Source organism: Hippichthys cyanospilos, chromosome 3, assembly GCF_059441005.1.
Source record: "Hippichthys cyanospilos isolate Australia breed blue-spotted pipefish chromosome 3, RoL_Hcya_1.0, whole genome shotgun sequence".
NCBI classification, from domain to species: domain Eukaryota; kingdom Metazoa; phylum Chordata; class Actinopteri; order Syngnathiformes; family Syngnathidae; genus Hippichthys; species Hippichthys cyanospilos.
Window position 1 is genome coordinate 3,791,468 of NC_142371.1, and position 11,148 is coordinate 3,802,615.

General features: G+C 42.9%; 1 protein-coding gene across 1 annotated transcript; it reads right to left on the reverse strand.

Annotated features, from left to right (window-relative positions):
- Positions 1–494: 494 nt before the first annotated feature.
- Positions 495–9,700, reverse strand: LOC148425499 (uncharacterized). The gene is made up of 2 exons (XM_088410665.1): positions 9,310–9,700; positions 495–9,238 (listed from the first exon to the last, which is right to left on the reverse strand). Exons 1-2 carry the CDS (start codon positions 9,374–9,376, stop codon positions 951–953), a joined length of 8,355 nt encoding a protein of 2,784 aa, XP_088266791.1. The 5' UTR covers positions 9,377–9,700; the 3' UTR covers positions 495–950.
- Positions 9,701–11,148: the final 1,448 nt, after the last annotated feature.

The window sequence follows — 11,148 nt, forward strand, 5'->3', positions numbered from 1 at the left end:
CCCCCAGTCTGAACGTAAATTTGTGGTCCGTCAATAAGGAATTTCAGACCAGGAACTCTTGAGTTCCTGGACTGAGAGTTGATTCCCTGCAGGAGATTCTGCTACTCTCCTGGCAAACCCTCAGAACGCATATTAGGGTGTGCCAGGTCGGGCCAAAATTTTCCCCCAACAGTGAAGCCAACACACCACCAGATGGTGATCAGTTGGCAGCTTCGCCTCTCTTCACCTGAGCGAGCAAGCGGTCGAACATTTAATGACAAAACCATAATCTGGATCGGAGTGCGTCCTGGTGCCAAGGTGGGATAACAATGTGTTTGTGTTCGCTTATGCTAGATGATACTTGACGAGCCTTATTGCAATCTTTGACTAAAATGACAAAATATGAAGTGGCAACCGACATTTTCCAATGTCAATTATTGGCTGAAATGAGGCAAACATTCTCATGGAAAAGCCACATTTTTAAATTGGTTCAGTAAATTACATAAATGAAAGAACATGTTCGGGTCAGACCATTTAATTCAGTCGAAACATTTGTCAAATCAATGTACATTTTTATTCAACTTTAAACAAACTAAAAATCACAAAAATATCTACAAAACCATAAACAGGCATATGAAGCGCTTGTAGTCATGAAAATAACTGACTAAAAACAACTTTCAAGTCCTTGAAAATGAAGCTTAAAACGTCAAAATATTGAACCCCTGTACGAGACATTTGAGTATACAACTTTACAAATCAAAATGAAATAGTCAATGTACATTATATAAACAGCGAAGAACATTTTGTGCATGTTTTCATCATGAACTCCAATAATAGAATTTATATTTACAAGACCGAGACGGGACCGACACAAACAGGTTTCTATTTTTGAGGGGGGACCCCAGCCAGATATGAGTAAGCTCTTGCAGGACTAGTAGGGAGAGAGTTTCCCTCGGCCATTATTTTGAAAGCTATGCATGCGTCTTCTGATGTTCCTCCAGCAGGTGTGGGAAAGCAAAGGCCTTGTCACATTCGGTGCATTCATACACAATTTGGCCAACATGGCTTTCTTGATGCCGCAAAAGCTGAGAAGCGTGAGCAAATGACTTGTAGCACATATCACAGCGGTGCTGTCCAACTTCTTTTTCGGCATGCGATCTCATGTGCGACGAAAGTTCTCGGGCCGTGTCAAATTTAGACGAGCACTGGGGACATTTCAACTTGCTTTGTGGAGCTGGTGGAGAACGGTTGACGTGCACCCCCATTTCATGCTTGCGAAGGGAATGTCTGGAGGAAAAGGATCTTGTACAAGACTGGCATTTGAACGGTTTATCAATTAAGTGCACCTTATTTTGATGCTCCAAGAGAGTACTTTTTGAGGAGAATTGCATTGAGCAAGTGCCGCAGTCATACAATTCCTCTCCAATGACATCAATTTCTTCCTCCTCCCCAGCATCTTGACGATTAATTTGCGCGACCGACTTGTTTGGAGTCACGATCGATTCCTGCGGTTTATGGGAACAGGAGTGCTGGTTGAAAGAGTCACTCCCCAAAAACTTCTTGCCACACCCCTTGCATTCAAATCCCGTAACAGATGTATGGTACCTCTTCTCATGTTCTTCAATCTGATTTTTGGAGGAAAAGGTAATTTTGCACATTTTGCATTTCAGCGTGTTTGTAGAATGAACAGGAAAATGGGAAATTAACTCGGCGGCCTTAACAAAACACTGGTTGCAAACTGGACATGTATAACCATCAACAGTATTTCCAGGTGCAGTAAGCTCATTTTCGTGGGTCTTCAGATGGCTGAGGAAGTGCTCAACGGAGGAGTAAGTTGTATTACAACGCTTACAAGAATAATCCTCATCGGTCTTTGACTTTTGATGGATGACTCGGTGCTGTTTCAGATGGGATGAGTGCAGAAAATGTTTATCGCAATCAGAACAAGAATAGGGCCGCTCCTTGGATACCTTGCAGCCATGCGCCGAGAGCTCCTCTGGGTCTTTGAAGCGCTCGAGACATGAACCACAACGGTACTTCAGTTTTCTCAGGTTTTCTGCGTGGCTTTCAGAGAGAGAAGATGACTTCTCAGGCAACGGCGAGAGGCGTTCACCGGAACTTGTGTGTTCTTTTCTGTGCTCGGCTCGATCACTCTTGGAGGGGAAAACTCGATTGCAGATGTCACACGGAAAGTTTTCTTCCCTATGCGTGGTCATGTGTTCTGCTAGTTGGGAGGCTCCTGAGAAGCTGAGCTGACATCTGGAGCAACGATGAGGACGACTCTTGCCATGAGTATGTTTGTGTTTTCGCAGGGCAAAGAGGGACACGAAACCTCTTCCACACACCTGACACTGCAATTCAGATTTGTGCATACGTTTGTGCTGCTCCAACTGGGCGGCCTGGAAAAAACATTTACCACATACCGCACATTCGTGAGGTTTTTCACCGAGATGGCATTTTTGATGGTCTTCGAGCTTCTCTGACGTTGTGAATGTCTTTCCACATACGTGGCATGGGAAGTAAGGAGCGGAGTCTGAGTCACTGTCCTCGCTATTACTGCTTTCATCCTCACCACTTCTACTAGCCACAACAGGTTGGGGCGCAGACTCACTTCCGGGGTTCTTCTGCTCTCTTAGATGCCATTTTCTGTAGTGTCTTTGGAGAGACTTTTTGGTGGCATAGGTCTTTACACAGAAACGGCAAGCAAATGAATGGTCAGGATGATCTTCAGCGTAATGAGAGCCAAGAGATTGCTTGGACCAAAACTTGTAACTACACAGTTTGCAAGAAAACGGCCTGTTTGAGTCATGGTATGATTTGTGGACTTTCAAATCTGATGACGTGTAAAAGGACTTGAAACACAATGAGCAAGAGAATTTTTTACTTAAACCATGACCTCTCATGTGTTTTTCAAGCAATGCTTCACTGGAAAAAGCGCGATTGCATTTTTTACAGGTAATGCGTTTGTTCGCTTGCTCCTCTCTTCCGTGTTCTTCAAGGTGACTGATGAGCATCAAGCCATCAGTAAAGCTCAAATCACACTCAGAACATTGGTACTGAACCACTTTGGTTTTGTTTGCAATGATTTGCACATTATCTTCGCCAGGCTTTTCTGAAGACTCCTTTAAATCATCTTCGCACGAAAGACTTCTCTGCACAACTCCAGAGTCCATTTGTGACACATCTTTGAACACGAGAACGGAGTCAGGCAGCGTCAGATTAAGGTCTGCTTTTAAAGGTGGTTCCAGCTTCTGTGCTGTTTCCTTTGCAGTGGTATTTCCAAACCTGCATTTCCTGTTGTGGTTGCGGAGTAGATTTTTATTCCAAAAGCCTCTCTTGCATTTTTTGCATTTGTAAGGAGTCTCTTTTGCATGCACGCGAGAATGGCCCATTAGTCCAGCTTTATTTTCAAACGACAGATTGCAGACCGGGCAAACTAGTGATTCAGCAACATGACCAACAAGCGCGGTATCAAGTTTACATGTCAAATTAGTACCTTCGCTCGGCTGTTTGTCAGATCTATCGTCTTTAACGGTTGGTATTTTGGAAAGATGTTGTTGAAGAGGAGCAGCAGATATCGGTGGATCCGCCGTTTCCAGTTTGTGTGCATTTAAAAAGTGTTCCTGAAGCTGCGAAAATAATGAAAAACGTAAAGAACAGTATGCACAAGAAAAGCCTTTTGTTGAACTTTGAAATGTTTGTTCACGCTTCGTTGACTGGGATGGTGTTGAAGTACAAGTCATGTGGTGATCCGTCAGTTCTTTTTGTGGGAATGCTACACCACATATTTTACAAAGTTTGACAGTGCACTTTAAACGATGACGTTTTAAGTAGTCGTTTCTGATGAATCGCAGGCCACAATCGCAAGCAAATGGTTTCTCTCCTGTGTGCACACGGACGTGAACTTCTAACCGCCATTTGTTTGCAAAATGACGGGGGCAGTAACCACAAGTATATTTGTGGATTAGGTTTGGAAGTTTGAGATTCTTGGTAGGCTTTACCTCACTCACTGGCTTGCTATTATTTTCTGATGACGGATTAGCCTCTGATGGAGTAGAATCTGGTTTTCGGAGGATTTTCTTGCATCTTTGGTGTTTCCTGTGGTAGGTCAGAGATTTTTCATGCGTAAAACCTGAATCACAACGAGGGCACCTGAACATTTTGACGGTATGGAACAGTGTGACATGGCGGGACAGTCCAGACCGAGATGGGAAGCTCTTGGAACAAATTTTACAGTCTAATCCCTGCTGCTGTTCCATCTGGTCACCGTCAAACTTGTTTTGCCAGCCCATCCCAACTTTATCCAAACTAATTTTGGGAATGCAGATCCGCAATTGCAAATGTTTTCCTTTGCAATGAGCATGGTGCACCTTAAGATAATCGTACCTTGAAAAGCAGCTTCCACAGGTCTTGCAGCGATATGGATTCACTTCATTATGAGTCAAAATATGACGCCGCAGGCTTTGTGGCTTCACAAATGTCTTTGTGCAGAATTTGCATTTATGCTCATTATCAGTTTTGTCTGGGGTTATCTGTGCTTCTTCCTTGACAGCAGGTATGTTTTTCATTTCGAGGGAAGCTTCAGGGGAATTTTTTGACTCCTCTTTCTTGGAAATGTTACACTGCTCCTCATGCAGCACTTGCAATGCTTTGGATGTAAATCGTTCATCACAATGTACACATGCATATCCTTGTGCACTGGCGTGTGAAACACTGTGCTTAGTGAGTAATGATTGGAACCGGAAACTCTTTGCACAGCTAGGACACTTAAATGGAAGCCGACGTGACACACTGGAATTAGATGGGGTTTTCGTAATACTCTGCCTTTCCTGTGAAATGTTTTGACTGGTGTCGCTATTAGAAGATAAGACTTTGTCGGGTTGTGACATTTCACCACATGACCTCTTATGTGGGCCGAATTTATTATGGCTGAAGTACATCCCACAATCGGTGCAGACTCGCAAAGTATTGAACTTGTGGCCATTGTCGTGTCCAATCCAGTGTCTTTTCTTTTTAAATGTTCGGGGACAAATTGAACACTTGTGCAATTTGGCTGGGGCATGCTCTTGTTGAGTTGGCACACCACTTTCCATGAGGGTTTGCCGTTCGGGTCCGGAATGCTCTTGCTGTTGAGTCGGCAAACAACTTGCCTTGTGAGTTTCCAGGCTCGGCTTTTGAGAAAAACATTTTGCACAATGAGGGCAAGAATAAGGTCTCTCTCCTGTATGTTTGTACATGTGAGATAACAAGTAACGGCGGGCTTTGAACTTTCGATTGCAAAATGGACAATGAGATGAAGATATGTGTGTGAGACAATGTCTTCTAAATAAGAGGGCATCGTCAAAAACTTCTTTGCAAAGAGAGCACTGTTGCACTTCTGAATCACATGGCTCCTTTTTGACCTTCTGGGACGTCAATGGTTCACCATTTAAAGAAGTTGCTTTCCCTTCCCTTTGATGTGATTTCAGATGTCGAAGGAGCTCTGTAGGACTTGAGAATTGTTGTTGACAGAAGGTGCATGGAAACTTTTTTCCTTTATGATACAATTTAGCATGCTGGACAAGATTTCTGGCATTTGGAACAATCTTTTGGCAAAGTGAGCACTGGACACTCTGGTGGACGACTTTGTGACTCAGAAGGTAGACTCTCTTCTTGAATCCTCTTCCACATTTGAGACAGCGGTATGGCCGTTCACCTCTGTGACACCTCTCATGTTTCTTTAACAACTCGTCTGTGTCGCAGTCTTTTTCACAATACCGACAGCTCAGGGAACCACTGGACTTCTCATCGGATTTCTCAATGTTCTCAATCTCCTCAGTCCTTGTCGTCTTTGAACCAGCTATCTTTGACTTGGAGGACAAAACTGAAGGGTTGATCATTTTGCCAGTGGTTTTAGTCTCATCTTTCATTCTATGTTTGGAGAGACCAGTATCTTGCTGTAGAGCTGTCGGCGAAACACCACATTCGTGAGACTGTTCAGTTTTTGAAGTCATCAAATTGGTTTCGGTCTGACGGCTTTCCGTGGCAAATTTTGTCTCTTCTTTTGTATTCAAGTCTTTCCTAATTTCAAGTTCGACCCTTTGCTTTGATTCTACACTCCCTTTTAATCGATTAAGAGTCTTTTTGAAGCAGCTGGTGTGAATATGCCTGTATCTATTCTGTGACTGAGTAAATGTTGCGTGGCACAGTGGACAGCTGAATCTGTCACCAACCTTTCCCCTGTTAACGCTTAGAGCCTGTCTGACACAATCACGTAAATGTCTAGCTCTGTTGTAGGAGTGCATAAAAACACGTGGACAGAGAGGACATTTATGTTTACGCTTTGGCTCATTTTCAACATTTTCATTTTTTTCAGTTTGTATGTTACAAAGCTTCTTCTTTCTTCTACATATTTTCATGGTAGTATCATTTTGCCAAACACCTTGAGGGCTTCCTTTGTGCACTCTGTAAACATGCTTCTTGACTTTTTTGGGACTTGGGTATTGTTTTCCACAGTAGAGACAGACGTTTGTTTTGCAGATATCAAACACATTCACATAACACTGAGGCACATTCTCAAGCAGTGTCCTATCTGTAACTTTTTGTGGTGATGATGGGGTTGTAGTTTTATGTGGACCAAGTTTGATAACTTCAATGTCAGTAGATTTTGCGACGGGATTTCCCGGTTTGAAACTCCTACATGTACCAGGTTTGTTCTTGTGTCTATTTAAGGAGCAACTCTGTGCAAAAAACGAGCCACATCCATCACACTTGTAAGGTGTTTCACCAGTATGACCACGCATGTGCTTCACATACTGTGATAATTTTGAAAATTCCTGATTGCAGATGTTGCAATGACGAGGGTTTCTTTTTTGATGAGACAAATCTGAGCCAAGGTGAGGATTTTCAGCTTTGTTGCCCACATTCTTGTTTGTCTGTTCAATACTCATTAGGTATTGATTGGACGTCTTGCAAAATTGGAAGAGCTGGTCCGAATGTTGACAGTGATGGTGTTCAATTATCTGATCCGCACTGTGGGTTGTTTGCTGGCAAACTGCACACTGGTATAAATTACTTAGTGCGGGCTGCATTTTGTTTATAATCACAACAGGCTGTAGACGCTTCCTCATGTGCAAAGATGATATCAGAGATTCATTTCGTTCTTCTGTCTCATCCGTGGTGTTGCCATTTAACTGGCCAACACACTTTACTGCAAGTTTCACTGATTCAGTGTCACTTGAGTGTTTGGTAACAGATGGCTCCTCGTACATCTCAGCAGGCATCAACATTTCTTCCTCACAAGTATGTATTCCTTCGACTGATGCCCTTACATGTTCTTGTTCTGTGGATACTGTAAGTGACTTTTCTGTATGTGCCGTGCTTTCCCCAGAATCTTCATCCTTGTTGGAATAGCACTCATCGCTTAAGTGGCTCTTCTGTGATGAGGATTTTATATCATTTGAAATGCTGTTTGTGTTCTCACCATGCACATCCACAATAGCAGCGTGAATAGCCACACCAGAGCTTTCTGAATCTGTACAAGATGTCTGATTCTTCTCTTGGAGACAGATTAATTCCTTTTTGTCATTAATATTTGTGTCTACACTTGACAAGGGTTGTTGTGGCAAGTCTGGGATAATATCAACAACTGGATTGCTTTTGCAGTCCCCTAAATCGTCATGAACCAAATCGGCGTCTGTTTTTGGGGCATTTGGATTTAGAGAGGAATCTGAATTGCTATATAAACACAGCTTGCTATTGGCATCATTCAAATGACCATCACTCACTGGAACAGGGCTACAAACGTTGTCCAAAACCCCATCTTGAGAAGGCTGATTTTCTGATAAGGCACCAATAACATGGGGGCGGGTCTCCGGCATATTTATACATTTCAACAATTCACAAATGGACTTAATGGAATCCGAATCCGGAGAATTCAAAACGTGAGAGCTGTCGGAATTAATTTCATTGTCCTGACATGCGATCTCTGTGTTTGACAGTGGGTCGTCTTGACAATTGTTCTCCGTATCTGACTGTGGTTTGTCTGTTATCATGCTTTCATCATGAACACAATCAGAGTACGCAACATTTGTTTGAATTGGCGCAGTTAATGTTTCCTCTCCCAAGGAGTCTGATTCTTTTTCTTGACTTTGATGGACAGTACTGCAAACCTCCTCACCAAATGTCGGATTTGTTTTTTGCTGTCCAATGGCATTAGGGGTGTCATTGACTTCATTTTCCAGTGGGCATAATTCCTTTAGTTCCTCATTTCCTTTCTCCAGTTCATTGTCTTTCATCTCTGCAATTGAAGTTTTTATACATTCAGGGGTTACAGTCCAATGCTCCTTCATATGATCTGGATAGTTCTCCATGCTGGTCACATTTTCACTGTCACTTAGAGAGATGTCCGAGTAGTATCCCTCAATTAGATCCACATTTCTCTTTTGCGCATGACTTAGAACTCCCTCTTTTTCATTACAGTCCTCAATTGTCCTGTTCTCAATAGGCGGAATTACTGCAAAAGGATGATTGTGTGTAGAGTTAAAACTATCAGGTTTTACTAAACCTTTGTGTGTCTCTTGTAGACATTCAGCTGTATTGTCTTCACCTATTAGTTTTGGAGAATTTGGGCAAATTGATTTCATCTCATTTGAAAATGTCACATTTTCAGAGGGGGTGAAAAGCCATTCTGATGGACTTCGTTTTGTCGTAGAATCACTTTTGGGCTGCTGAGTTGGAATAGTAACAAATTTACAAGAAGACATGGTTTCATTTACATCTGGGTTGGAGCAACTACTTACATCTGAATAATCCTCAAGAAGGGATGAAGCTAAAAGTTCACAGTTTTGTTTAAGTCCTTGCAAATCATCTGAATAGGATGCAGGCAAGGGTCTAGATGAAGACAATCCATTCATGGCCAAATCTTTAACGTCAGCGTCTTCACCTTTCAACGAAGTATCCTTTAGCACGAGTTCTTCATCAGGTTGCCAGGGTGTTTCTCTATAGAAGCTTTGGTAAGCACAATCAGAAGTGGAATTTCCAATACTGGAGGTTGAGTAATAGTTTGTATCAAATGTTGAGTCTGTTGCAGCGTGTGAAGCTGTGGAGTTAGAGAACTCATGTTGTCCCACAAAGGTCTCCAAATGTTGGACAAGACTTCCTTCTGGCTCTGGTGTCCTCAACGTCTTTGGGTCTGATGACAGGGGTGAGACCGTTTGAAAATATGAGTCCCATTCATGAGCCATTATTTTGTAGGGTACTGCAATTGTGTGAAATCTCCCTAAAAAGCAAAAGCATGACATTATAAAAATAGAATACAAGATAACAACAAACATCAATAATAATTCCCACCTTCCCTTGAGTGTTGAAAGGCTAGGGATGGCTTTTCTGGAAACGTTACCTTGGAAGGGGGGGGCATAAAAAAAAAAAGGAATCAATACCCATCGCTGCACTGTGATTACTCACCTGATAGAACCTGTTCCAAGACACCCGATTCAAATGATCAGCTCATCAGCAAGTGATGCAGAGGCCTGGCAACAATCCTGATCATATTAATCAGGTGTTTTAGAGCAGGGTTACATCAAAAACAGGCTAATAACGGCTCTTGAGATCTGCACTTGGGCACCTCTACACTACAGTATATATAAGACAAAGGCCTCAGACCCATTTTGTGACATGAAACCTGAATAAAAATTATTCCTCTTCTAGGTCAATCACATTACTGTAAGAATTAATACTTGCTAAATGGCAGAATGATGAGATTAGTTCTTCATACAATTTTTCACAGCTTTCTTCAGTCAGAAGATGACTTACACTCCTTTGGTATTTGGCCCTTTCATGAGCCATCACCTTACCATTATGGGAAGGTTTGTGTGTCCCAATGATCCTAGGAGCCACTGTAAGTTGTTGGGGCTGTATGCCTCTCTAGATGGTGATGGTTGACTTGACCGCCCCCATTTGGCACTGCGCTGGTCGACCATCGAGGGTTAAGAGATCGACCGTCTGCGGTCCACTTGGTTGGACTGTGGGAAGGTTCCTGCCCGATGGCTTTGCCTGCTGTCAAGTCATCATTGCACTATATACCACAGTATGTTTTCTGTAATCTATATTGTTTACCTGTATTTGTCTGTCATGTGTATCTACTTGTCTGTATTATGTACATGCAGCATCCACTTCAATCTGTGGGCCTGGAAGGGGACTCCTCCCACCTGTGGTCCCTTCTGAAGATTTCTGATTTTCCCCCAAATTGGGGTTTTTGAGTTTTACCTTCCCCTTCTGGGAGGTTTGACAGGGGATGCTGTACCTTACACTGAAAAGATGTCTGTATGACTTCTTTTTTCGAAAGAAGTCTCAACATGACCTCTTTTCATCTGTGAAGCCCTTTGAGACTTAGGTGATTCAGGGCTATACAAATAAAATTTGATTGATCTCTCTGGCAGGGAATAAACCTGAGCTGGTGTGCCAGACATAAAAGAGACGACTAGATATAGTCGGACTTGCCACGACACAGACCTTGGCATCTGGTAACAGTCCTCTCAAAAAGAGTTGTACTCACTTCCAATTGCACTAAATAACAATTCAGCGTACCCACCCTTTTTGGTCACATGTGCAATGACAGTAAGACTTGCGTGATTGCTAGGAACCCCTGTCGCAATCTGAACCAGATTGGTGTTTTGTTACTGGACTTCTGATCTCGTCATTGATTGTCCATGACAAAAACCATGTTCAAACATTAGTGTGTCTTGTTTGGTGTCATGTTTTGGAAACTTGGGAGGACAGAGGGGTGAAAAATAACTGTTCCCCAGTGGCGGTATGTTGGCTCTGACCTGGGGCGGGGGGTTAAGACCTGGCAGACCCAATATATTGATGGTCTGCTGGGAATATCTGGCAGAGTCCTCTCTCAGAATGAGTGTCAACTCCCACATTTGGCAGAACTTCTTCAACGTGCTGGGGGAGTTGGGGCACCGAGTCAGAGAGGATCATGTTTCGGGCCCCCATTGTCAAGGTGACTGATCAGAGTTGTGCTCGTAAGGTGGTCAGTGGCTGTTTTTGCGGCAATAAACCCCAAACACACTGGTGGACACTAGCGGTAGTGAATTCCGTCAAGCTGAAGGAGCAGTAGCATTAATCTTCGCCTAGCTGTTTTGCCACTGCAATGCAGCATTTTCTTCATCTGACCAATTAGTCTTT

Bases quoted from the DNA above. Each gene is read 5' to 3' on its own strand.
- LOC148425499 (XM_088410665.1), bottom strand. From the start codon at position 9,376: ATGCCCCCCCCTTCCAAGGTAACGTTTCCAGAAAAGCCATCCCTAGCC. The intron at 9,239-9,309 runs GTGGGAATTATT...TTTGCTTTTTAG, and splicing joins CTTTCAACACTCAAGGGAAG to GGAGATTTCACACAATTGCA.